At 40.5% G+C, this 26,316-nt stretch overlaps 2 protein-coding genes across 2 annotated transcripts in view; one reads left to right on the plus strand and one right to left on the minus strand.

Annotated features, from left to right (window-relative positions):
* Nucleotides 1-12,830, minus strand: part of prkar1b (protein kinase, cAMP-dependent, regulatory, type I, beta) — a 66,031-nt gene extending 53,201 nt beyond the window's left edge. Inside the window, exons 1-2 of the mRNA XM_006791445.3 lie at nt 12,685-12,830; nt 10,884-11,071 (exon numbers count right to left, since the gene is read on the minus strand). Coding sequence (XP_006791508.1) covers nt 10,884-11,057 — 174 coding nt within the window. The 5' untranslated portion in view covers nt 11,058-11,071; nt 12,685-12,830. The remainder of the gene's footprint in view (nt 1-10,883; nt 11,072-12,684) is intronic.
* A 2,465-nt stretch (nt 12,831-15,295) lies between these two features.
* dnaaf5 (dynein axonemal assembly factor 5) overlaps nt 15,296-26,316 on the plus strand; it is a 29,390-nt gene continuing 18,369 nt past the window's right edge. The window contains exons 1-8 of the mRNA XM_006791444.2: nt 15,296-15,861; nt 16,555-16,739; nt 16,879-17,003; nt 18,453-18,571; nt 20,025-20,257; nt 20,603-20,827; nt 24,246-24,389; nt 25,784-25,952. Coding sequence (XP_006791507.2) covers nt 15,297-15,861; nt 16,555-16,739; nt 16,879-17,003; nt 18,453-18,571; nt 20,025-20,257; nt 20,603-20,827; nt 24,246-24,389; nt 25,784-25,952 — 1,765 coding nt within the window. The 5' untranslated portion in view covers nt 15,296. The remainder of the gene's footprint in view (nt 15,862-16,554; nt 16,740-16,878; nt 17,004-18,452; nt 18,572-20,024; nt 20,258-20,602; nt 20,828-24,245; nt 24,390-25,783; nt 25,953-26,316) is intronic.

Consider the following 26,316-nt stretch of genomic DNA (forward strand, 5'->3'; position numbering starts at 1 on the left):
AGGGCTATGTACAGCAGCAAAACAAAACACATCTTCAGTCTATTTTTCTTTTCGACCTAGGATAGTAATCCATTTGTCATTCAAAAAGCAAACCAATACATGATTAATATCCTGCATTCAGATCTGTTACTTTTATTCACCAATAAATAGCATTTTCTACTCTAGATTTTGTGCTATTGCCCTATATCAGACTCACACTCCCTCCTTTTCTCCTCTGCTCTGCCTGCGTCATCATCAGCGGATGTTTGCCAGAAAGATAGGACGGGGCAGTGAGAGGAGAGGAGACGGAGGACACAGGCGTAAGCAGGACACAAAAGCTCTTTATAAAGTGGGCTTTCCATTAGTGACTGTGTGTCAGAGATTAAAGAATGAAGCCACAGACAAAAGATGACACAAATCCAATCCCACACATACACACACACACAAACACGTCCCATGTAAACTCCCCATCATTATTAAAACCATCATCAATTCCAATTCAAACTAATTTGCAGATGATGACTCATTTTAACGTAGTTCAAACTGCTTTGTTTATTCCCTGAACCAATCTGCACCAAGTATACATGAAAAAAATATGACTAACCCTGATTTGAAGTGCTCTGACTAACCAGTAATTAATCACACATCCGGGAGACCACCCATCATGCTTCTTGCAAAAACTGCACAAACACTATTAGTTAGAGAAAAAGAGACATGGCAATTACCTTAGCCACCTTTGGTCCGAAATCAGACAGCTTTACTCGCCACTGCTGGGACTGAAAACATGCGAGTGAACCAAAAACAGCAAAGTGCCACACACACAGACACACACAGGTAATGAAGCATGCAGAGCTGATCCACCAGCGGAGCTAACAGTCTACTCATCACTCTGTTCACACCATTACAACAGTACAATAGGCAGAAAGTTCACTGCTGTATTAGGTGTGCAAATGCAATGAAAAGATGTTTACTCGATTTATCATTGCAGCACACACACAAACTTGTCTCGCTGTCTAAATGGTAACTCATCATTGTCTATATTCATTCTCTAATCTTAACCCTAAAAATCTAATCTATCCATCATCCTGAACTGACAGGTATTTTGACCTCAGCCCTAAAACTAAATCTAAACTCTAAAACAAAACTGCTAGATTAGCAGCATTGTGCTTATACACTGAAATAATTCCTATAAATGTCTTGATGCATGCTCAATCATCCAGGAAAGTAAATCTTCAAAAGTTTATTCTGTTCATCTGGTCGTAGCGTTTTGTGGGAGAAATGTTTCGTCACTCATCCAAGTGACTTCTTCAGTCTCTGCTGACTGCAGGTTTCCCCAATCTTATAAACAGTACATTTGCATAATGACTGAAACCAGCCCACTGAAGGAACAATGGGCTGGGAGGTCAGTTCCTTAATCTTAATTATGCAAATTCTCATGACCATTGATCAACAACCACTGACCAAAACCCACTGATCAAAGACCACTGATCAATGGCCATGAGTACCATTCACAGAGAGTTGGGGAATGGCTGCAATCACAGCATTGTAAGATGGCGAAAGATGTACCCTTAGGCCCCCTCCTCAATTCAGAGATGGTCTTTCCCTTTTCACGTAAATGGCCTCCTTGACTCCGCGCTCAAACCAGCGTTCCTCCCTGTCCAAGATGTGTACACCCTCATCCTTGAAAGAGTGTCCACTGGCCTGTAGGTGTAAATAGTATGTAAATGTATTTTCGGTAAACCATACAGACTTGGTGTAGACTCCCCTGGGTCTTGTTCTAACTGCTTCAGATAGTCTATCACCCTCTTCCTGTAGCCACTTCCTGGATCTAGTTTCAGGGGCTCATAAGTATTTTCATCACTGAGTAGTGACAACATTTTCTCATGATAGTCTTTCTGGTTTAGCAATACTGTGCACATTCCTATAAATGTTTCTACTGATTCTACTGATTTCTACTGATTCTTCCTGGATTTGCAGACAAAAACACCCAAGAGTGAAAGAGTCATTACACTTTTTTTTCCAGCACTGCATGTACATCTAAGCCCCAGTATGTTAGTACCGTCATCTTATACTACACTTAGTATTTTAGACTGAACTATGCAGCTTAAGTCCAAATTAAAAACTGTATCTTTTGCAGCTAAAACTCCAGTCAATTGACAAAAAATTGAGATACATATATTTTTGATTAAATTTAATTGACTTTCTTTGGGGAAAAAAAAACAATATCCTGAGTAATGATAGCCATTTTTAGTGATAGCAAAGAAACGACTGCTTCACAAGTCATATTTCTGAATGTAACATTGACTAACTACTGAAATAAGCATGTGAACCTTGTGAAAATAACGTCTTTCACAGAAATCACAGAATGGTAGAGGAAAAGTGAAGGTGAAAGGCAGGTAAAAGAAGACAAAGAAGGACCATCATAAAGTGAGGGCTGGGGGTCCGACTTACCTGTCAGGGACCAGGGTGAGGTAGATAGGAGGAGGTTTAAGTCCAGGTGAGTGCACGAAAGCCAGGCTGATCTGACAGAGTACCCTCCATTTAACATAGTGGTGACAAATGAACACAGAAACTGGAGGTACTAATTACGCCTATGATGGAAAACTTTAGAACTTCTTGACACACATGGCACATAGTATTGTTTGTGATGCTGAAATGGATTGAACTTTCTAGGCTGGTTGAACTTTGTATTGATCCAATACCAAGTGAATACAGGAACAGTATCGCCGATATTAATACTCTACTTTTACTTTCCATAAAACTAGTTAACACAAAAAAACACAACTTTTAGATTTTTTATGTATTTTGAAAGTGGGCTTTTGCGCTAGTATAGATCTGGTATCAATCAAATACCAGTGTTGGTATTGGTATTATCAATACTTAGTTTAATCCACCCACTTCTAGTGCAATCAAACTTGATTACACAAATGGAGACTGATCTTAAAAAGAATATAATGAAGGCAGGGACAAAGTAAAAGAAACAAAAAGGAAAGCAGATGATAGGGTAGATGATCCAAAGCTACTCATAATACTCCTCTAAATGTTTTCAGCAGAATCAACAAACAGTCAAACCCTTCTGACGAATTGTCAATCAGAGCCCTTCGAAGGGACTGGTGGAGTTGTTATGATAGGTTCTAGTGACAGCTGAATGGCCAAGAGCACTGAAAGCCTTCTCATTTTACATAGGAGGGGGAGACAGCAACTGATTGACTGATCCAATGACAGAGAGTGAGGAACTCTCTCTCATAATGCAAACTGAAGGAGATGTGGCACGTTTGTTTTACTTGACATACGACAATGACGCAATGAAAAATCATCGCAACACTAGCCCCTTTGCAAAGAGATACAAATATCACATTACTTCTCAATCCAGAATCAGCTTCTGTTCCTAAAAGAAATGATATTTGTTTTAATGCATGTTTCAAAGCTTATATTAACACAGCCAAAAACAGCTCAAATAAAAAACACATGAATTTAATGCCTAAAAGGCCCGTGTTTAATTTACATTTACAAGTTGGAAGCCCTAAGATCCAAACAAACAATTACGCCTGGAGGCTAATTAAAACTGAATGAATCAGATCTCCTACTGTTGAACAAACACTAACATCACGATATGCAGTCCAAGCTGCAAGAGAGAGCTTGTCAGACGTGTGAAGAGAGATTAACTGGGAAGGACGACCACAATCATGATCTAACCAGGAGGGAACTCAAGAAAGGAAGGGATGAAGTTAGCTGGTTAGCTGCAACTACACTTTTAAAATAGGGGCAAGTTGTCCACGCTTAGATCAAACGGATGATGTTGTTCTCTCATTGCGATCGATTAAAAAACAAAAGTTAAATTAATCGATAAATATAGTGGGTTAATATACCTAAATTTATTGTTATTTCAATGAGTCCTCTGCAGGGTTACCAAGAGTAGACGTCTGATGATACAAGACAGAAGAAAAGTAGAAAAAAAATCAAATAATGAGGGGCAACAGGGACAGAAGAACCCTTTAAAACGACAGTGTGAGACAAACATATTTGTCACATTTAAATTTTTCAGATTATTAAACAAATTTTAATATTACACAGAGATAAGGCGATTGAATACAAAACACTATTTTAAAATCAGTGTTTATTTCATTAAGGGGGAAAAAAAGGTATCCAAACCTACCCAGGCCTAACTGATTGTGCCACCCTTGGCAGCAAGAATTGCACTCAAGTATTTAACAATAACTGGTAATTAATGTGTCACATCACTGTGGAGGAATTTTGAGCCTGCTATTCTGCTGCAAAAACTTGAATAGGACACTTTGTTTTTTTCTGAGCTGTTAAAAGATGGACTTGCTGGGGTGTTTCTGATCATTTTCCTGCAGAGTGTGCTTGAGCTTCAGGGCATGAACTGATGTCCAAACATTCTTCTTCTGGATTTTCTGGTAGAGGGCAGAATTCATAGGTTTTCATAGCTTTTATCCCTTAATAAGCTTTTTATCCCATCATTTAAAAACTGTATTTTGTATTAACTTGTGTTATCTTTGTCTAATGTTAAAATTTGTTTACTCATCTGAAACGCAAGTCTGAAAAATATGCCAAAAATAATGAACCAGGAGGTCAAATAATTTTTCGTAGAAATGCATGATGAGTCATTCTGACAACAAGATTTACCACAGAAAAAAAACAAAGAGGTACACATAATCAGACAGAAGCTGAGACAAGTTATGAGTCAGATCACTCAAAAAAAAATGCATTGGTATGTAGTGTGGAGTTTGTCAACTATTTTTCCTATTTTGAAATAAATGTGATGAATGTTCAAATTGCTCAGAATAACCCAAAAGTCTTTAATAACAGCAGCTGGGCATATCTAACCATAGCCAAACAAGCTATTAATGGAAAGCTTCCACAAATCTTCTGCAATTAATAGGCACTGCAATAAATAAATATATAATAACAATAAAAATGAAAACCACAACAAGGAAACTGCTATAAGATGTGAAAATAAGAGTTAACAGAACAGTGCTAAGGCATGAGTGATTACATGCCAGACATACAGATGGAGTCGAGGAGTCACGGCTGGCATTGTGCTGAACATTTAGTTGCCAGCACAGGTGGCATGTTATGTAAAGATCAAAGCACTAGACTCCTACATGGTTACAGCAAGAACTGCACAAGTACGAGTGAGACACAACCTAAGTCATCAAATATGTTCTCATGGAAAGTAAAGGACAAAGGGGGAAGATATCCAGGTGTTCCATATTGGATGTTTGTTAAACAAAGCCAGCAACAGCAGTTGCACCAAAAATGCCAAAAAAACAAAAAAACACTATTAAGCATAACAAATTCAATAAAACATCTGTGCTTCCAGCTGCCCGTTTCATTCTAAGTGATAAATTCACACTAACACATTATCTCCTGGCACTATTATAGTGCTGCTTTCAGACAGACCTGCAACCTGGGAGACTCATGAGATTTCTAGGTTAGTCCAGCATGCATTTAACCATCTAAAATAGACTTCTCTACGGGTTCTCACAAAGGACAATCAGCCCATTGTATTAGAAAGTAATTATTTTTAATCACTGTTTGGGAGCCCTAATGTCAAAAGACTGGTAATCTTATAATAGCTTTCTGTGTTAACAAGAAACAAATCTAACCTATTTCTATTAACAGGGGGAAAAAATGTCAGCTAACGTGGCATGGAAATAATCTTTTGTCTTTTTGTACTATGTGCCAAAAATTAAGCTCATTTCTCTCCAATTACACACTGAGCTGAGCTCATAGAGATGGCAGATGAGAACACCATCCAAAGCTACTATTGTAGAGATCAAAGGCATCATTACCATACATAAATAGACAGGATGAAAGGCAGAGAGATGGCTGTTATTTCCACATTCACAATGTCAGCTGTGAACAAAAGATGTGTTATTACATCAAAACAAAAGTCAAAAACAAACTTGTCAAACTAATGATTTTGTGTGATTCTCAAAGAAAGAAAGAAAGAAAGAAAGAAAGAAAGAAAGAAAACAACACCAAAGAAGAAGAGAGGAGAGTAGATAACAGAGAAAAGATTTTCCAGATAAGACTGCTGTGCTGTATGAAACTGATCCTCTGCAGATATGAGGTTAGGTCTGACGAGGTCTGGAAAAAGAGGAGAATGAATACCCCAGTGATCTAATTGGCACAGAGACAAAAAGAAAAAAAAGTGGACACATTAGAGGACAAAGGGGATAAACTTGTGAATAAAAGAGCTTATTGAACACAGGATGGACTACAGTCCTTCTATCCACTATTGTTGCCTAGGTTACCGCCTCTAGTGGGCGAGGAGTGCTGACAAACTGGTGGTGAGAGAAGACAAAGGAACACGCAATCAGGGAGGGTGAAATATACCAAAAGATGGCATGGCAAGGGTTTTTTCTATTACCTGTAGCAAAAGCATTTGGCTCTAAAAGGCTGCCTGATCAGGGACCAGAAAAATATTTCAATTTCTGTATTTGTTTAGCTTTTAAAATATTCTACCTCCGTTTGTGGCCTTCTGCTGTGAAAAATGTCCACTTTGAAACATGAAGATGAATATTTTTAGCAAACATAGAAAGGCAGCCCTAAATTCAGATTAAATGGATATGGCTTGTTGAATGAAATACTGTCCTCAAAGTTACAGTGGGCAGAAAGAAAAGAAACACAATAAGCCTCTCAGATAACTGGGTCACCAAAACATGGCCTGTTTCAGTTCCACAAATGACTGACCTCACAGCGCAAGCACAGATTTGGATGGCTTGACTGGAACCATGTTGGGCAACTGTCGGCGAAAGAGGACTGCAAGTCTGCAGTTTTTTTGTTTGTTCGAACCACTTGTTTACACCGAGTGATTTCACAGACCAACATTCAACAACATAACAATTCAACTACTGCAGCTAGAGCAATAAAATATATGTTTGTTACTGTACAAAGATGCTTTTTTGACCTTGCACACAGTTACACAATGATAACCAATAATCACAGGGCCATGTACTTGTAATTGCCACACAGGAACCTCACAAACACAACCCTACAGTAGTCAAAAAATTCTAAAATTTAAAGGTTTTTTTTTATTTTTAAGTTCACATTGACAGAAAACATTTATGTAAAAGACATCATGTAAAAATCACTGGTATCTTCTTGATTTTGAGACACTTTTCCTTTTTCCTCAAAAAAATTAAACCACCTGTCATGTAAAGAGAAATTAAATATTGTTTTTTTGTTTTACAATCATTTGAACAGTCAGGCTATTGTGCTTTTAATTATAATATCGGATGTTTGCTGCAGAAAACACTTGGTCTGCAGTGGGGAGGACTGAACAGTGGGAAATTTCTACTCCCTTATATTATAATGAAAGTCCAAAGATGGTTGCAAGTTGGTCAAGTGCTGCATGTAACCCACAGCTCTGACAATACTGTTTCAACTGCGAATGCCCTCAAAGTTAAACTTTGTCGATCAAGTTGGTAATTACATGCAATCTGTTTCTGATGATAAAGCAATTAGCTGTGATAAAACATCAAAAACCACATATATGTTGCTGTGTGCATAGAAAAATTCACACTTAAAAGAAATTCACATTTAACTATTACAGTTGTACTCAGCTGCCTTCCCGTTTTACAGAAATATAACCAGATTACAACCAGCTGGCAGGCTGCTGAGTCATGTTGTACTCATTGATAAAAATGGCAACATGTTGATAGTCAGTCTGCATTTATAAATTAGATAATAATTATTTGCAAATCTTGGACCGTCCCTCTGAAGATGATATCAGCCATCCCAAGTCAGACTGTGATTGTTTGCAGAAAGGTTGCCTCCTATCAAGCAACCCGTACAATCGCTTTGTGATCACTCAAGCAATGAGCAACCATTTAGTTACCACAGGTTGCAATCAGTCACAGAATGTATAATATAATCACCAGGCAACCACCAATTTTTCTGCTAACGCAAGGAGGTTGCTATCCTATTTTTACTTTTGGGACTCAGCACTTAGCTTGCTCGGTATTACAAGGTAGCTTTGTCAAGTTAAGTGTGTCCAGTGTTTGATGGCTTTTTGTTGAGCCAATTCGATAGTTCCCCAGCTAGCATCATCTCAGGATAATTGAACAAGAAGGCTCATCTCATACACTTAGGCTACGTTCACACTGCAGGCGAAAGCGCATCAAATCCGATTTTTTGGACCCTATGCGACCCATATCCGATCATGGTATGACAGTGTGAACGGCACAAATCCGATATTTTCAAATCCGATCTGGGTCACTTTCGTATGTGGTACTGAATCCGATACATATCCGATGTTTCAGAAAGCGACTGCTGTGTGAACGGTCAAGTCGCATTAAATCCGTCTTTTACGTCACGGACACAAGACAGACACCAATTATCAGCGCCGGAGAAGCGCCCGAGAAGAGATCCCAAACGCTTCCTGGCCATCCGGTGAAACTGCTGGGAAAACAACGTTGGAGAAACGTGAACATTTTATTTGTACTGTATAATCTGTAGATTCTGACAGAAATCTGCAACTATCCTTTGAAGCACCGCTCCTCTCTAAAACAGCAATAAGGATAATTATTAGGTTATCTACATTATTTAATTTGTAGTGTGAACGAGCAGACAAAAAAATCGGATTTGATCAAAAAATCGGAATTGAGCATTAAGACCTGCAGTGTGAACGTAGCCTTAGTATCCCCAGAGTATTTTAATTTAATTAAGAAAACGTAGTATTTTCATTCAAAATATTTCAATATTATGCTGTATATATTTCTTACCCACACCCTTACTTATTATAAAGACTTTTGATGGATATGTACTGCATAGTTCAATTCAATTTTATTTATATAGCGCCAAATCACAACAACAGCCGCCTCAAGGCTCCTGTCATTCACAATGACTGTATACATTCATACAGTCCTGCATGTTGCATGCATTTACTCCATCCAGCCACTTTTACAGCTTGTATTAATGATATCCTCTTTTCTATGCTCACTATTTAGGTATTACAATAATTCTCTTTCATATTTCTTTCCCTCTAAGAAGAATAGCACTTTAGATCACATACTTATTAATGATGTAAAACATGTACAAAACACTCATGTCAAATGTATCCCTATTTCTTACACACTGTGCAGTATGTCTTTTCTTAACATGATAGGTTGTTATTGTAATGGGATACACACAAGGTGACGCACAAACAGCTTGTTTCTGCTGAGCTCCATCACATTGATTTGTATTCATGCTGCCTCTCTGGCTATGCAGCATTACAGTCCCCATCAACACCAGCAGCAGCTCTAATATCAACAGTGTTCTCGTTTTGACTCTAACGCTGCTTGACCTCAACTTGCTGCTCTTTGTTCTTAAGACGCAAATACACCAACAATTTCAGGACATACAAGCTAAAGAGCCCTGCTTGACCTTGAACTTTTTTGTCATTGTTGTTGATTCAGTCCTAAAGATTAAAACTATAGTATTAAAAGAGATTTTAAAAAAACAAGTCAGGGTAATAACCAACTGAACACAAGACATTTTCTTGAATGTGAGGGGAAATTTTTAGTCAAGCAGTTAGAATTAAGTGTAATCCAGTCATTCTTACAAAGACAGTGCAAAACACACACACACACACACACACACACACACACATACACATACATACCAACAGAAGAAAGATGGATACCTTCACCTGGACATGAGCATGGTGAGAATCACTATCAGCTCTATCTGATCTCTCTTCGCGATAACTTCTCTTGTTGGAAATGCATTTCTAAAGCAAAGTCCTCCTGAGACCACCATTAATAGCCTTCAGTCCCAAATAACACATCTTAATGAACCACTTGTAAGAGTAAAGCCCATTGTTCAAACACACAAATCCTATGATCTGCTTATGAATGAACTGCCCAAACGCACGATTCTCCGAATGATCGAAGCCAAACACCAAGAAAGTACATCCATTTAAGCTAAATGCTCCAAAATATTCCCGAGTTTAGAGAGTGCTTCATTTGCATTTGAGGTATAACACTTCAGAGAGGGTTGAAACATTTGAACTTTTTTATTTTTATGTGCTTCCTAGTAATTTCCAGTTAATTTAACTCAACAAGCGTCTTATAAATAAAGAAAGACTTAAGGAAGCAACTTTTTTGTAAAAACATCTTACTGCTGTACTAGTGCCAACAGTAGCCAACACATTAAAAATGAAAAGAGACAGATGCATATACACACACACACACACATACTGAGCAGTCACGTTGCGTTTAAGCTACAGGGACTGAGCTACAAAGATTACCCCCTGTTTTAACCTGTTTTCTAGCTCTGATCTTTCATTTGTCTGTATTCAAAACAGCCAACTCTCCTCTAATCTTTTAATGGATGTGCCATCTCTTTTGTCTCCCTGCTCAGAGACAGACAGACAGACTGAGAGAGTGAGATGGGCAAATACAAAAAGTCTGCTGTCTGAGTCCGCAAGCAGGACACTGGGTGCTCCTCTTGCATTCCCTAATGAATTCTCCTATTATAAGATGGAAAATGAAAAGTCCAAGATAATAATTTGGGCACCGTCTGTTTTTAATGCTCTAACTAACTGGGATGGTACTGACGTATTCATACAGTAGTACAAACCTTGGGTGAGCAGATGTAATGTAACAAATTAGGAGATGTAATGTAACAAATTTTCCTCACAAACACATACGATACCAGCAAGTTACAGAAGATGTTGATTTCAAAAAGAATTCCACCTTATGTGATTCAGCTTAAGAGTACTTCATTCAAACTAGCCACATTACCATCATTATTATCCACAAATAGAGTTACACTGCAGGAAAAGCGCATGTCACGTAATACAATCACATTGAACACAAACTCACCCCATTCAAAAAAAACAGTTTCCACACATTAGACACAGAGACTCTCAAAACTTTGTCATCACCAACCTTCTCCAGCTTTTCAAAATGCTCCCGCAGGAACTTCATAGGACGCTCAGGCTTAGCGATGCAGAGGTTCACAATGCATTCTTTGAGGATCTGCTGGATGTTGTGCTTCTGCACGAAAATTTCACAGCCCTTCAAACTTTCGTCTTCTTCCAGAGTGGAGGAGGAGGTGGCCATCTTATCTTTTATCTCTGTGGCAGTGGGAGAGAAACAGGGTGGACCATGAGAGAAGGGCAGGGAAGCCAAAGGAGGATAGCAGGGAGAGCAATGTAGCGGGGGGAGAAGAGGGCTGAGGAGAGCAGAAAAATAGAAGGAGGGGCAAAATGAGGAGTGTATAATGAGATATGACGGGCACAGGGGAGAGATTTGGAGGGGGAATAGATCGTGGGAAGCAGGTGACTTAAAATTTCACCAGTTTTTTTATGCTTCTTGCACAAAAAGGTAACCCTGCGAGCAAGGTATGATGTTTTGTGACAACAGAGGCTGTTGCCAGTTTATTCCCTTTACTAAACAAAATATAAGTATAAATAACAAAGATCTATAAGTGAAGAATATATGAGAATATAAACTAACAGATTTTAAAGATAGAGGATATTATCATCTGCTTCTAGATGGTTGAAAAGAAGTGTACCTCTTGTGTCTGTTTGTTAGATCTTGATTAATCAGACAGTGCTTTATCTTCAAGACCTCATAGTACTATATCACCCCTACAGAGCAGTTTGCTGGAATAGGCCTAGGTTGCTGGGGGCCAGGGGCAATGATGCACTAAGCATTTTTTCTTCACTCACCACTAGGTGTTTATACACAACTTTGTATGTAACCATTATTATTATTAAGCTCTTCCACAGTGTGTTTTTTTCCTGACTTCTTCTCCTTGCCCACAACTGGTTATAGCAGATGGCTGTCCCTCTCTGACTCCAGTTCTGCTAGAAGTTTTCCTGTTAAAAGGGAGTTTTTCCTTCCCACTGTCGCCCAATGTTTGATCATGATGGGGGGGGGTCATATGACTGTTGGGGTTTCCTCTCTAACATTGCAGGGTCTTTACTTTACAATATAAAGTGCTTTGAGGCAACTGTTGTTGTGATTTGGCGCTATATAAATAAAGTTCAATTGAAATCAATGTAATTGAAACTGACAAAAAAATAGTTAATGTAAACACATCTAACAGAACTTAACTTATTATCAATGGAGGTCCACTGGAACACGGCCTATTTTTCGTGGCGGATAAACATGACTGAACATTGAAATACTGGAAAGTAGTGCCTTTATTTGTGAAACTAAATACTTCAGCAGGTGGAGGCAATGGTAATTATATAACAACACATGACTACTAACAAATGCTAGTAGCCTATGTCTGACTGCAGATAATTGTGCAATACGTCTCAAAGCAAGGCAGGAAGCTGGGCAGGTGTAGCTAGCTAACAGTTCACTACCCTGAATCACTTCCTCAAAGGGAAATCACGTTAACCGTATCGTTATTTCTGCATAATAAACCAGACTCGAGCATGACTTTGAGGATGACATCAGGCTGCAGTTTCATTCACAACAAATACACCAGCAGCGATGTCCACACGGAACAATTTTAACTGTGTAAACTGTGGCGCTTGTGATGAAACCGAACACTTGCTCGTCTGCATTCAATACACAGCTAACACAGCCAGAGTTGCTAACCTTACAATGACAACCAAACCACAACGAAGGGGGAATTACGGCGACAGCATAAAGCATCACGAGCCCGGTCTAAAACCACCCCACCGCTATTTCGTAGACACGGTTCAGTCCTTGCTCGCGCTCGTGTCCCTACCGTTATTTGTGGAGGATGTGGAGGAAAAAACACCTCGCTGGTTGGTAAGAGATTGATGAGGTGCCTTTCGTTAGCTGGGATGCTGCTGTTGCTGCCTCTGCCTCACCGCTACCTCTCGCTCGCTCTGCGTCAGTCTCGATGACGTCAATCTGTCATCTCCTCGACCGCAGCGGCGCTCTCTCGAGGCTAGCGAGCACGCGGCAGCGCCTTTACAGATTAAACACCCTTAGAGGAAATAACCACACAAAAAAGAACTGTGCTGCTATTATTATTATTAGTAGTAGTATTAGTATTACTTAGAGGCGTTCATTTCCAAGTATGAACGTCTCCATCATAGTTTTTGGGGTTACACCCTCACTGCTCTGCAGCTACAGGCCTAATATCACACTTTTATGACGTATATGCATGCTTTCCCACCACATGATTAGTCCTACGTCTAAATAACACTGGATTTAAAGCCTCAGAAACCATCCCGAATCTAAAACTGAGACACTAGTCTCTGTGCCCAACCCCCCAACAAATGCCACTTGGTTCTGTCAAAGGTCCTGCATTATGAATATTCTCATATAAAACGCCCACATTTTCGCAGACTTTTAAAAGGTCATCTCCATCATGCATTTTTGCTTGTTGTCCACATTGTTCACCATTCTTCATTATTACTGATAATAAAATATTATCATGCCATATGATTGTCATATCATTATATGATTGTGATTATATTTTTGTGATATGATTATCCTATGCACTCACAAACCCGCAGTACTGATAATACCTTGCTTTTACTTGTTTATATTATCTATTGTGTTGGGGCGGCTTTGTTAAACACATGGGTAATTAATTACCTCACTCCGCCTCTCTCTGTGTCTTTCCTTTGTCTTGTCTCTTGACTTTTGACTCTAGTGTACACAAGCAACACAAATAGCTTTCTAATTATCAGCAGTTCTGGTCTGAAGTTTACATAAACTCACTATGGGCATGAATGTCATGGTAATTTGGGATTTTGATCTGTTCTTTTTCGGGGTGGAATGACTGGACATTATACATCTCTAATGACTGAAGAGAACAAGAACTGGGTGCACAAGTTTAATTTATTTGAGTTTTTTTTTAATCCACAAAAAGTATACATAAAGGCTCAAATATATACATACACCTACTTAAATTGTTCAATATGTGTAAATTGTCCTTCCTTGTGAAGGAAGAATCCTATACTTCTTGTTGAACATAATTGACTGAAGTGGTAATTTCTCTTTGCCAGGATTTGTTTGGCAGCACTCATTGTAATGGCTAATATTTAGAATAATGGGAAACTCCAAGAATTTATTAAAGATATTTTTATTATTACATCCGTTTTGTGCAATGTACCAGTACCATTAGCAGCAAAACAGCTCTAGACCATGATGCTACCACCAAGCCTTTCTTGAAATGTTTGTCAGACCCAATGGAAAGATTCAGAGAAAAGTCTTAGGTTTGAAAGCCTCACCTTTACTCCTCCAAACATATATTTTGACATTGTGGCAGAGTAGTTCAAGCTTTGTCTTGTCTGATTATAAAACTTTTCTATCCCATTTAGCCTTAAAATTTCAGTCGAGCAGAGTTGAGTGATGATTTTGGAACAAGGGCATTTTTCTTGGTCATTGTCTACAATGACATAAAATACTCTTCACTGTGGACAGTGACGCTATTGTTTTTGCAGTTTCCAGTTCATGGCAGGCTTCAGTCTTGGTGGTTTCTGGGTTATTCCTGAGTATCCTGACCAATATGAGGGTGACAGTTGGCTCTTCTTCCAGACTTTGGCAAAGTGGCTATGCATCATAATAACTTGTTTTTGTGTATAGTTGTTTAAGCTGATGATTTTGAATTGGCAGTTGTTTAGATTTGGCTCCAAGAGACCTTCCCAACTTGTGCAAATCTACAATTCTCCTTCTTAGATCTTCACTGAGTTCTGTGGATTTTCCCATTGTTTTGAGTGTTGGTCAGAGAAATAAGCAGTTGTAGTCCATCATGATCACTCATGAGAAGTTAATAGACTTTGGCCTTGTCAAGTTAAAGACACAGTACTTTCAGCACCACTTATCAAGTGGTTCTATGTATGTATTTGAGCCTGTATGTATACTTTTGAACCTGCATGGATTAGAGAAAATCCTAAATAAATGTATACTGTTTTGGATTCCAACACTGAAAAACAAACAGTTCAAAGAAGTCATTAAAATCTCCAAATAGCCATGAGATTTATGGCCATGATGAGTGTCTGACCGCAACTGTAAGTTTAATTATAAGCCAAACCTGGCTAATTTACAGAATATACAGTTTGTATAGCTGGGAGACTTCAAATAAAATCATAGTGTATGTCATTTCATTCTGTTTTGGCAATCTGGTGAACTTTTTTTTATTATTTTCATGTTTTATTATTATTATTATTTTATTGATTTATATTTTTTAGTTCTTTAATTTGTGTTTGTATTGGAACATCTTTTTGTCTGCTGTAACAATATATGAAAACATCTGAATAGCCCTAGTTGCCACCATGAAAGTCTTGTGTTTGCGAATGTAAATAAAGTTTCATATTTTTGAATCTGAAACTATCGTAAAGCAGTCGGTTGTTTGTCGTGCGAATGCCGGTTGCCATAACGACAGCCAAGATGGCGGCGATGGCGACTGGAGACGAGCATGCTTCCTCTGAAGTTTTGAGAGGACTCGCCCGACATTTAAATTGTCTAAACGAAGACAACAAGGCGACAAGAAAAAGAGCTCTGGAGGCGATCAAGAAGGAGACGGTTGATAAAGGACTGTCCAGCAGCGCCTTACAGGAAGTCTTTTCTTCCCTCCTCAAGCCTCTCCTTAAATGCCTGTCAGACCCAATGGAAAGATGCAGAGAAACTACTATAGCGGTTTTGACAGAGTTTATCCGATGTGTCCCGAAGCCGGAGGAATCGCTGCCTTATCTCATGCCCTGCTTGGCTCAGCGATTTGGGGAGAATGAGATCCTGGAGCCGGCGGAGGAACTTCGCCTGTCGGCCGTGGAAATGCTGACTCTAATAGTGGAAGTGTGCGGGAAGAATTTAGCACCCTATCTGAGCGAAGTGATCAACATACTGCAGAGAACCATCGTAGACCCTTTCCCCGATGTTAAACGTGAAAGCTGCAAGTGCACCGTGAACTTTGCGAAGTGTGTGCCAGGTTGGTGAATGGGTTTTGTTGTGGCTGCGGAGAAAGCTGGTTACCATGGTTTCGAAGCACGCAGACATGTTTGGGGCCCAACAGCTCTCTTTCCTGTACTGCGCAGGTGCCTCCGCAGTTATATTAAATGGCAAGAGTGACGTTTTTGTGCTGGGCAAGTAGAGCAGTCAGTAGTTGCTTGTTTTGCCCGAACAGATCCCGTAGGCACACAGACGTGTTTCACATCGTCAAATGAATGTTAATATTAGACAAAGAATACCCGAGTAAATGCACAATGCTGTTTGTAAATGATGGTTTCATTTATTAAGGGGAAAACAATTTAAACTTACCTGGCCCTGTGAGAAAAAAGAATTGCTTGCTTCTTGTTAAATCATTAATTAGCTGTGATTAAGCTCAATTTTCTACCTAAATTACTTATTTTTCTTAATAAGTGAAATTATCGTTTTAAAATGCACTTTCTATTTATTCAGGTTACCTTTGTCTGATATTAAAATTTGTTTGATGATCTGAAACATGCAAGTTTGACAAGTATCCGAAAAAAGAGGAAATAAATCTGGATTAGTGCAAATACTTCTCACAGCACTGTACTTGGTCTGATAATGTATCATAAGTTGTGTATTATATCACTGCATGATCCAGCTTTCAGTTAGACAATTGAATGGACTGCAATCATTTTCCCTTCTCTCTCTTCAGAGCACTTTCACATGCAAGCCGAGTGTCTCATTAAGCCCCTCATGTTGACAATTGCTCATCAGCACACTCGGGTACGGGTTTCTGTCATCGAAGCCACTGGGGCGGTCATTCAGCATGGAAGTGGGAAAAAAGTGGATGACGTGCTCTCTCACCTGGCGCAGAGACTGTTTGACGACTCACCTCAGGTTCAGTTTTTTGGGGGAAACAACTTCCAGGAATAACATGACCATGGATTAACATTTTTGTCCTAAAACTCAAAACCATTTTGTCTATGTTTAGAAGATCCTGAATTTTGCCCCCCTATCATTCTCTCTTTTGATCCAGGTGAGAAAAGCTGTGACTGCAGTCGTAGGTGATTGGCTGTTGCACTTCAGAGACAGATATTCTTATTTTCACAAACTCATCCCTCTCCTGCTCAGCACCATCAATGATGAGATCCCAGAAATAAGGTTAAAGTCCACCGTTTTATTCTGTAGTGTAATTTCCTGTTTAGAAACTACATGACACAATTTCTTTACACAAACACAGCGGCTTTTAATTCAAACATGATGCTGAAGTGCATGTTTTCAACTTTAATTCAAGGCTTTTTAGGGGGTTAAGAATTACAGTCATTTTTATACGCATTCTCCTATTTCCAATTTGATAAACTAACCAAATTTTATATTTAAGAATTGTTTGTAATACTTGAGTGAAAATCTTTTGGGGTCACTGACTGTACACACCAAATGGACACACCAAATGCTTTGTGTCTTCCCTTGAGATATATTGTCAGACCTTTACTACAGCTATGTTCTGTTGCTGCTTGTTTGTGGGTCTCTGCATTCATTTCTGTATTTAATAACTGAAAAAGCATGCTCTGTTGGGTTGAGATCAGGTGACCTGACTTGGTCATTGAAGAACATCCCATTTCTTTGTAGTGAGAAACTCTTAGGTTGCTTTGCAGTTTGCATTGTTTCATCATCCATTTGCACTGCAAAGCATTGTCTGATCTGTGTCTGAGCAGAGAGCGTAGCTCTGTACACTGTAAAATACACTCTGCTACTTCTATCAGCAGTCACATGATCACTAAACACTAGTAGTCATACATGCCCATTCCACAACGCCACAAACGCAAGTTTGACAGATTATGTGGTGTGCTTTGAATTATGTTTCTCTCCTCCTCCACACTTATCTCTTCCCATCATTCAAGTAAAAGTTCATCTGGGTTTCATGTGTCCAAATTATTATTTTCTCAGAACTGTGTGGGCCTGTTTAGATGTTTTATTGGAAAGGCTAATGTGGGCTTCATGCTCTTGGAACCTTAACAAGGATAGACCTTTCTCCTCAAGAGGGTTTTTGTGTTAGATGTTTTCTTAGCCAGTGAAAGAATTCTACCATGGTGTGCTTTAGTTGACTTCTATGGCCTTTCAGCTGAACAATGTCAGTGTCATTTCTGAAGTGTTTGCCAGCTTGCTGATAATGTTTATTTTGGTTTTTCAGTCTAATGAAGAACCCCCTTCACTACACAAACATCATTTGTTCCTCATATTTAGAGTTCTAGTGTACAGCTGCCAAATGCAGGTTCAACTGCAGATCTTTTTTTCTGCTTGTCATGACATAGTGACATGATCTGAGGCAGCAGATCTTATCTAGCCATGAAACTGCCCAGAAGCCAATTGTCCAATTACTTCTGATCATCTGAAAATGAGGGAGTGTGTATAAAAATGGCTGTAATTCCTAAACAGGTTATGTAGTACTGTTTTTACACTCTTTCATTTACATATAAACTGTCTGGCTGTGGCCATATGATCCACTGGACCTAGATGTATATGAAATATAGTGCAAACAACAATGACCATACTATTATTTCTCATTTAGGATGAATAAGAAATAATATTTCTTTCCGTTTCCTCTTTCAGACTTCTAGCCGTCGATCTGTGGAAGCAGGTAGGCGCACAGTGGGAGAAGGAGAATGAAGATGACATCAAGGACAAAATGGACTTCCTTCTCACTCCACCTCCACATTACCCATCAGAAGGTCTGAAGCTGCTGTTTCTTCCCTATGCTACAATTTTTAAGGAGTGTGGTCATCCAGTTGGGTATTTTGGTAAATAATGTAAAGAGTCCAAGCTAGAGTGAATGGTGAACTTTGACATTTTTCTCCATCTCAGTAGTTCTAAAAGCTGTTGTTGTTTGTGATCTAGGGTTCTTAGTAAATAAGACAAGAATAGCTGTGGAGTGGGTGGCATCGGTGCAATGCATCAACCTCGACTCCGCGTAGGTGGTGAGACAAGGGATTAGAAAGCTTTCTATATATGGAGTTTTACTTTCTTGTCTAGACTCAAAGTTCTTAAAGCAGCTGCATGTCAGTGTAAAGCTAAATGTAATAGCTGCACCCTACTCCACTAAATCTTGTCTCTTTATTACAGCTGTTCATAGTTATAATGTACAGTAAGAAGAAATGATGCAGTCTATGACAGCTTTGTTGTCAAGGCAGGTACTGGCTTGGAAAGATTAGTGTTTGCCTCGGGCCTGGTAGCAATATGAACCTGAAACATGGCCACAATAGTTGGCCTGCAGTTTGCCTAGAGGGTCAGGACAAATATGTGCACAGCTCGGTTGCACAAGTCTGCATTTTTAAAAAGAAGATCCTGTACACTGCTCCACATGGGACAGTAGGGATGAATACTGGTTCTGCCTGGCGACAGGAAAGGAAGAGCACGTTTCTGTCTGTCCTTCTTTCCGTTTTTGTCTTGTGATCATAAATCTGCCGGGCCTCCCAGTGTGAAGAGGTCACTGTCAAACAGTGAGAGACAACCAGAAAGGGCCTTGTTTGGTCTTGTCCTGTTGTGTTTCTCTGATTTATCTCTGGCTTCCTTTAGTCCTCCCTTCCTCTCTCATTAGTGTGCCTATAGGAGAAGGGCAATAAGGTGGTAGGTTAGTGAAAAGAAAGACAAGCAAAAGTGAAATGTAGAAGGCTATAGGGAAAAGTGTTAACTCTTGCTCTGACAAGCCCTTTTTGGCGGAATCTCAGTCATAAAAAGTGGTTTTGGGGGGGTTTCTAGAGAATGTAGAGCCCACTCAGCACACTTTTGAAAATATGTGAATCAGTGGCTTTTCTTGTGCTGTAAATGCTCTTTTTAATGATTCATATAGTTCATAACAATATGCGTAACAAATTGATTTCACACGTAGACTACACATAAATTAAGCATATGCAATGTACTCTGAACAGAAAATATTTTGGATTATGGGTCTTGATATCTATATTTTTGTGATATTTGAGATACTTGTGATCACAACCTAGCATCCTGGAGAGTGTTCAGTAAATTTGTAAAGCAAATCTCTCTCTATTATCTGCTATTTTCTGTTGGAACTCTCCATCTTAATGCTAAGTGAATGAGACGGAAAACATGAGTTTTTCCAAAGAAAATACAGATTACAAACAGTGGCAGAGTATGCTTAGGCGAATTTTTCAATTTCTCTTGCAGTGGAGCGTCCAGGGTTAGGCTGCAGAGAGCTGGTTGTGAGAAATCTGGGGAAGCTGGTACTGGCTATCACACACGATGTGACCGATTGGCTGGTGCCAACGCGGGTTAAGACCTCTCAGCTTCTCTCAGTGCTGCTGCTCCACGCCGAGGACCATTGCATCCAGCACCTGCCGGCCCTATTGGCCACCCTCTATCGGGCCTGCACAGATAGCGAGAGGGACGTAGTCAACAATGTGAGTAAACAGAGATGTAGAGCACATTATACATCACTTTTTAAAAGATTTTTTTGTTTGATTGTTTTAAATGTGGAATTCAGTAAATTTCACATCTGCACATACTGTAAAATAGCACTGTTTCTTCTGAGTCAGCAGTTATTCTTCATGTCAGTCTAAACATGCTTCTATATTTAAACTGGGCCAATCAGGGCTCAAGGACTTGGGATGCACCTGTTTGCATATGAGGATTACGCTGATCTTTGATGTGTGGAAAACTGAAAGAATGACTTCCTCTCCTCATCATCCTCGACACTCCCTCAGGTCTCTGCTCTTGACTCTCTTCCTCTCTGTTTCCACCTTCAGTGTCTGGCAGCTGCTAAACTGATAGGGACCTTTGTCCCTCCACCTGTTTTCCTCAAACTGCTGCTGGATCACGTGGCCAGCCCACACTCTTCCTCCCACCCTTGGGCCCCCCTCATGGTCCTGGCTGCCGTGCTCGGAGGATGCTCCAGGCCCCTCCTTAAACCACACATCCAGCAGGTCGCCAACGCTCTGGCCCAGCCCGATGTGTGCCAGGGATATCAACAGGTCAGCAGAGGGAAGCTCGGGTTTCGTTGTGGTTGGCCTGTTATGAACTTATTTACCTGAGTATGAGTGTTCTTCCAGTAATGCCATGTACCTCCTGCTCGCCCACTACAAACACATTCTCTTACTGTTTTTTTAGCTTATTTCCAGTATGAAGTTTACTAGTAAGGGAGGGACACGTTGAAAAAGTTAAAACATTAAAATCACACTTGTTTTGATGACAGCTTACCTTCCCTCACAGGAAGCCATGTTTTGATTTTCCCCATCCCAGCTAGTCTGTGTGCACCAGCTGTTTCTCTTAAAGTCATGTTAGATGATCTTGGCAGTGTCATAAAGGGTCATTTTCTGCTTTCTCTGTGTACCTTAGCGCTCTTATTATTGGCAGCAATCGTCTACTGTATATATTTCTGGTGTAATTTGTTCGTTATGGAAATAAGTTTGATGATAAGGTGAAAGTCTTCAAGGCTTTTCAATAGCTCTACTGTATGGGGTGAGTTCAGGAGGTTCACTGTGGAGGAATTCTCCAAAATGCCAAGTCTGTTAAGGTGACACATGGTGTTTTTCAAATCTAGCATTGCACGTCTTTGATGGCACCGCCTCTGCTCAATCGCAGCTATGAACTGTGACTGAAATACATTTGGGCTTTCTTTGTAAATAAGAGGAAAATTCCTATCGTGTGCGGAGCAGACATTTCCATGCCTCTTTTCCTCTAGCGCCAAATATGTTTCCCTTTCACAATAACAGTTGTCTGCCAGATAACCGCACGACGGGCCTACCTATACCCATGACCCCATCCCTTCTCGTAGTGCCCTGCAAGAATTTCCTCCTTGAGATAATAATAACAAAAAATCACTAATTCATGTGACCCCAGGATGACTGCTGTGACCCCTCTGAGCAGGCAAGGCAACGCAAAGGCTTTGGTTTTTTGTTTTTGTTTTTTTAATAGCCAGGCGAGCTCCTAGCGCCAGACTGCAGTTCAGCCATGCCATTCAAGGAATCCCTGAAATTTCAAAGCCTGACTGGTCAAGGCTGGTGATAAATGAATACGGAAACTGACCTCCTTCTGTCCTCCCTCGTTGCTGTCTGGTGGGGTCAACCAGAAAAAGAATTAACCGGATGGGACAGTCACATGCTGTCGCACAGATGCAGGGAGACCTCTGCTTCCTCTCTGTCTGTCTCTCCATCTATCTTACTCTGTCATTCTCCTCCTCTGTTTCTGAGGGCAAAGCACAGAGCACTGCTCAGGGGAGGTGGCAGAGACAAAGCACCTGCAACATTCTTTGACAACAGGCAGAGTTCATAGCATGGAGACGGGCCAGATCTCAATGTAGCTGTAAATAACACCAACGGAGACAGGACCACCTGCGTTCAGGATGCCGGTGATCTCTCTGCGCTAAAATGCCAAATACCTTTAGATTGACCTGCTTTTGATTATTATTGGATAAAAGTTTGTTCAGCTGCAGGCACCATGGCAGCATAGAAAGTAAGGCACACTCAGTACCTTATTTTATTCTTAATTTTTTATAAATATAGACATTTAAAGGACTTTAAAATATAAGTGCACTCTTCAGAGTTATGTAGCACCTGAACAAGAGGCAGAGAAAAAGGAGAAGGTGAAGTCTGACTTGAACACAATGAAGCCTGTTAAGAAATTAAATATAAATAAACTTCAAAGTGAGCGTAGGCAGACTTGAAGGCCCTGTAAGGAGCTGATATATGATGCTTCTGCACGACATAACCTCACAGGCTCTTTCAGCTGTGTTTTCTTTTCTTTATTTTGAGAAAGGGGGGGGACTCACAAAAATAAATGACAGATGCTTCGTGGAAAAACAAAAAACTTTTGGTTATAAATTGAAGATGATTTCAGGAGCTTAAGCAGACATGAAAGAGGGTGGTTAAAGAAGCCACCATGTTCAGATGTGAAATTTATGTTTTCTTATGACTCCCACATGGCCGCAGTGGATCATATCATACACACCTTTCACAGCTGTGGTGTCCCTGTGTTTTAGGCTGCCATGGTGATAGAGACATCAGCACATCTGCAGGGCTGGTGTGGATTGGTAAAGATAGTTAGAGATGGAAGAGCTCTGTGAGTTTCACAGCCAGGATTTAGAAAAAAGGTCTTTTCATCTTGTCTGCACACGGAGAAGCTTCACAATGTCGCAACATCAACTATTCTGTTGAACAAGCAAGCGTACTTTCATACATTAGCGAGTCTCCCGTGTGCACGCACCTTGTCATCAGCGACAGCTGGATACCGCTCACTGCTCAACTGAAGGGCAGACAAAGAGTGCAGAAAAGGCACAAGAGCAACTTTCAGCTGACTGCAAAGGGTTGATATTGCATCTACTCCCAGTGTTTGTTTTTCTGTTTCTATAGCAATGTCGGTAGCTGTTGGTGGAGTGGGGAGGGGTTTCCCCATTGGATAGAAATTCCAGGTCCTGTATAGCTTCTTAAAGAGGAGTATCGTAAGTGATGCATCCAGCGGTGGACAGATGCACGTACGCGAGGTGACGAGGGCCCCTGGAACGTGCCCAGGCCAATAAAACCAGGTGTATCTCGACCTGCTCCAGGTGTCCACCTAGTCATTACGCAGCACCACTTTTTCCGCTCCCTCACTCTCGGCCAGCCCTAATCGTTGTTTTCTGCGAATGTTTAATATGCAGCATCTGAATGTGTGTGCTGCGTTATTTCCAGTACTGCTTCCCTGGTGCCCCTGCTGTGTGTATGTCCCAGTGAAAAGCTCAGTCATAAGAAGGGATCCCCCCACCCTGGTTAAGTGTTTGCTCTAGTCTATTTTTGCATTGCTATATGACTTTGCTGTAACCCCTGATTGCTTGGAAATTAATCCCAAGATTCAAATTTGGGAGAAGAGAGTGCGCCACCTAGTGCTAGTCAGCCAACTACCACCAAAACCATTTCAAAACCCAACCGGTCTTCCTGCAGACCAAAGCAAACACCTGGAGGGCATTCTTCCTCTTAACAACTCGTACAAAATCACACACTCTCAATCACACTTACACCTTCCACCCCTCACTCTCCTTCTAACTCTACCCCCTTGACACCCTAATGACAGGCTGTGTGAAAACAAGGGGAAAAAAAGAGCCACGGTCCCAGTGATGGCATGGAAATTAGTCTGACCTGCAGGTCTTTGTCTAAACATGAGCTCACCGCAACACTGCCTGACAAGTGTCAGCAATCGCACACACACTTGTGTGTTTTCAGATGAGGGGAAAAAAGTTCTCACTCTGTGTTACTGTGTATCTTGTTCATCTGTTATTACTGGTAGGAAACATGAGACAAGCGGCCATTTAGTTGTTCCAGAATGATGTCACCAGGTTAAAAAAGCCGGATTGCTTCTTAGAATTCACAAAGAAAAGACAGTCTTAATAATAATGCATTCCTACCACGCCTCTCACAGGTTATGTACTTGGAGCAGTTGCTGGCGTGTGTGGATGTGCTGCTGCATCAGTGTGAGTCAGACTGCAGCTCAGGGAGCCTGCAGCTGCTCCAAGTGCTCATCGCTGTCCAGAGCTTCTCCACTGAGCCACAGCTGAGCGAAAAGGTGAGAAAACATCCACATCATGAAGTCACAGATCCAGATCCATCCTTCCTGCAGCTCTCGTCTATATTTTGCTCTGAAATTACACAATTTTCCCCTTCACTTGTTGTTTTTCCCCTTTAATTTTTTTTACTAGAAAGGTAAGCAGGTTTTATGACACGAGAGCTATTCGAAGAATGTAAGCATTTACATGGGCTCAAACTGTATAATTACCCACTTAGCCACGGGAGCTGAAATTGCACCTTTGGAGTGGAACTTTAAATCCAGTCTTTGTGGAAAGGAGGCGGGGGAAAGGTGGAGAATGAAAGAAACGGACAGAAATAGGGGTGGAGAGGGATGAGTTGTGTTGAACTTGTGACACAGGTTTGTGTCAGAAGTGAAGCCCCGTTTAGTTCCATAAAGCCTTCTCAGGTGAAAAAAAGCCATCTCATATCCTGGTAATAAATTACCTCTCATCTTGTGGTCAGCCTCCACATGCCAAGCACAAACAGGACCAGTGACAAGTGAAGCCAGTGGCATCTGAGGTCAACATGTCATCTAACTTCTTGTCGCCAATCGTAGGGTAATGATAGGGAGAGGAGCGGGAAGGAACTGGCACAGATGCTCACCAGACACCACATGGGCCACCAGTGTGACTGTGTGTTTATGTCTGTCTGCATCAGTGTGTATGTTCACACAGGGAGCAGCGAGTAGAGAAGAGATGGGAAGGAATGGATTAAGAAAGAGAGGAATGGTGAGAATGGCCTTGGGCATTCCCGGACCCAGAGGAAAAGAAGAACTTGTTTTCCCAGAAAAGGGGCATGTCTTTCCCATCAGCGGGCAGCTCAGGGTTGTCTGGCTCTCTTCTGAAAGAGCCGATTTGTGACTCAAACAATGTATCCATCCCCGTCCATCCCTAAGGGACTACAACGGGAATTATTAAGTGCCCCATAGGTCTGTTTCCCTGCCATAAGAAGTCAGCTAAGTATTTACTATCCCTTTTTTCTTTCGTTCTTTCCCTTTCCTCTGAGCTCAGCTTTATTGATGTGTGTGTGCATGTACTGGCGGTTCCTGTGCCTTTGTGACATCCTGTGTATCTAGGTTTTAGTTTCTGAGTGGTTGTCTGTGTGAGACCCTGTCATGTCTGCTGTGTTATTCTTCCCATGGCTTCACACGATGCTTTTGTGTCTCATCCGAATTCCTGAAATTATTGGAAACCAGTAGCTGTTCAGCTGAAATAATTCTCTTATCACTTTGTCTCATCTTTGCTAAGCCTTACTCCCGCTCAGAGTTCTGCTTTTTTTGTTTGTTTGTTGTTTCTTTTTTTTTTTTATAGACAGTTCATGATTTCAAGTAAACCTTGCAGTCTAAACTTATGTTGACTTAATTTTGCTCCACCTACCCCCTCTCTTCTTCAGGCGTTGGAGAGTGTGCAGTTCTTGTGTAAGGTGCAGGGCTTGGACTCGGTGATGGAGCTCTATAGACAACATATGGGCCAGCTGCTGGACTGGCTGTCTGCCTCTGTCAACACCTGGTCCAGTTACTCCCCAGAGAGACTTCAGCTGCATATCGTAGTCATACAATCAGGTGAGAGCTGAAGCTTGTATGTGTGCAAGATGTAGCCACTTTATACTGCAGGTGCTAAAGTTTTTGCATGTGTAGACTCTACAGTGGTAAAAGTGGAGGAAAAAAAATATGCAGTAAGGTTTTTAAGACATAGGTACTTTGAATTGCCACATGAAGAAAATCACTACATCCATCAGTTTGAGCAGGTTCACGTCCACCTCATGTGGTAGTAATTTTTCAGCTTGTTCGGACATAATATACTACATCATATTTTAAGAATAAAGTTATTTGTCCCTCACATGTAGTCCATATCGAAGGCAGCACATACACTTTACTGCACAAATAGTTGGGATAGCTTTGGGTTTTTGTGGGGTTTTGTTTGTAT

This window comes from Neolamprologus brichardi, chromosome 4 (genome assembly GCF_056152115.1).
Source record: "Neolamprologus brichardi isolate AB-2024 chromosome 4, ASM5615211v1, whole genome shotgun sequence".
NCBI classification, from domain to species: Eukaryota; Metazoa; Chordata; class Actinopteri; order Cichliformes; family Cichlidae; genus Neolamprologus; species Neolamprologus brichardi.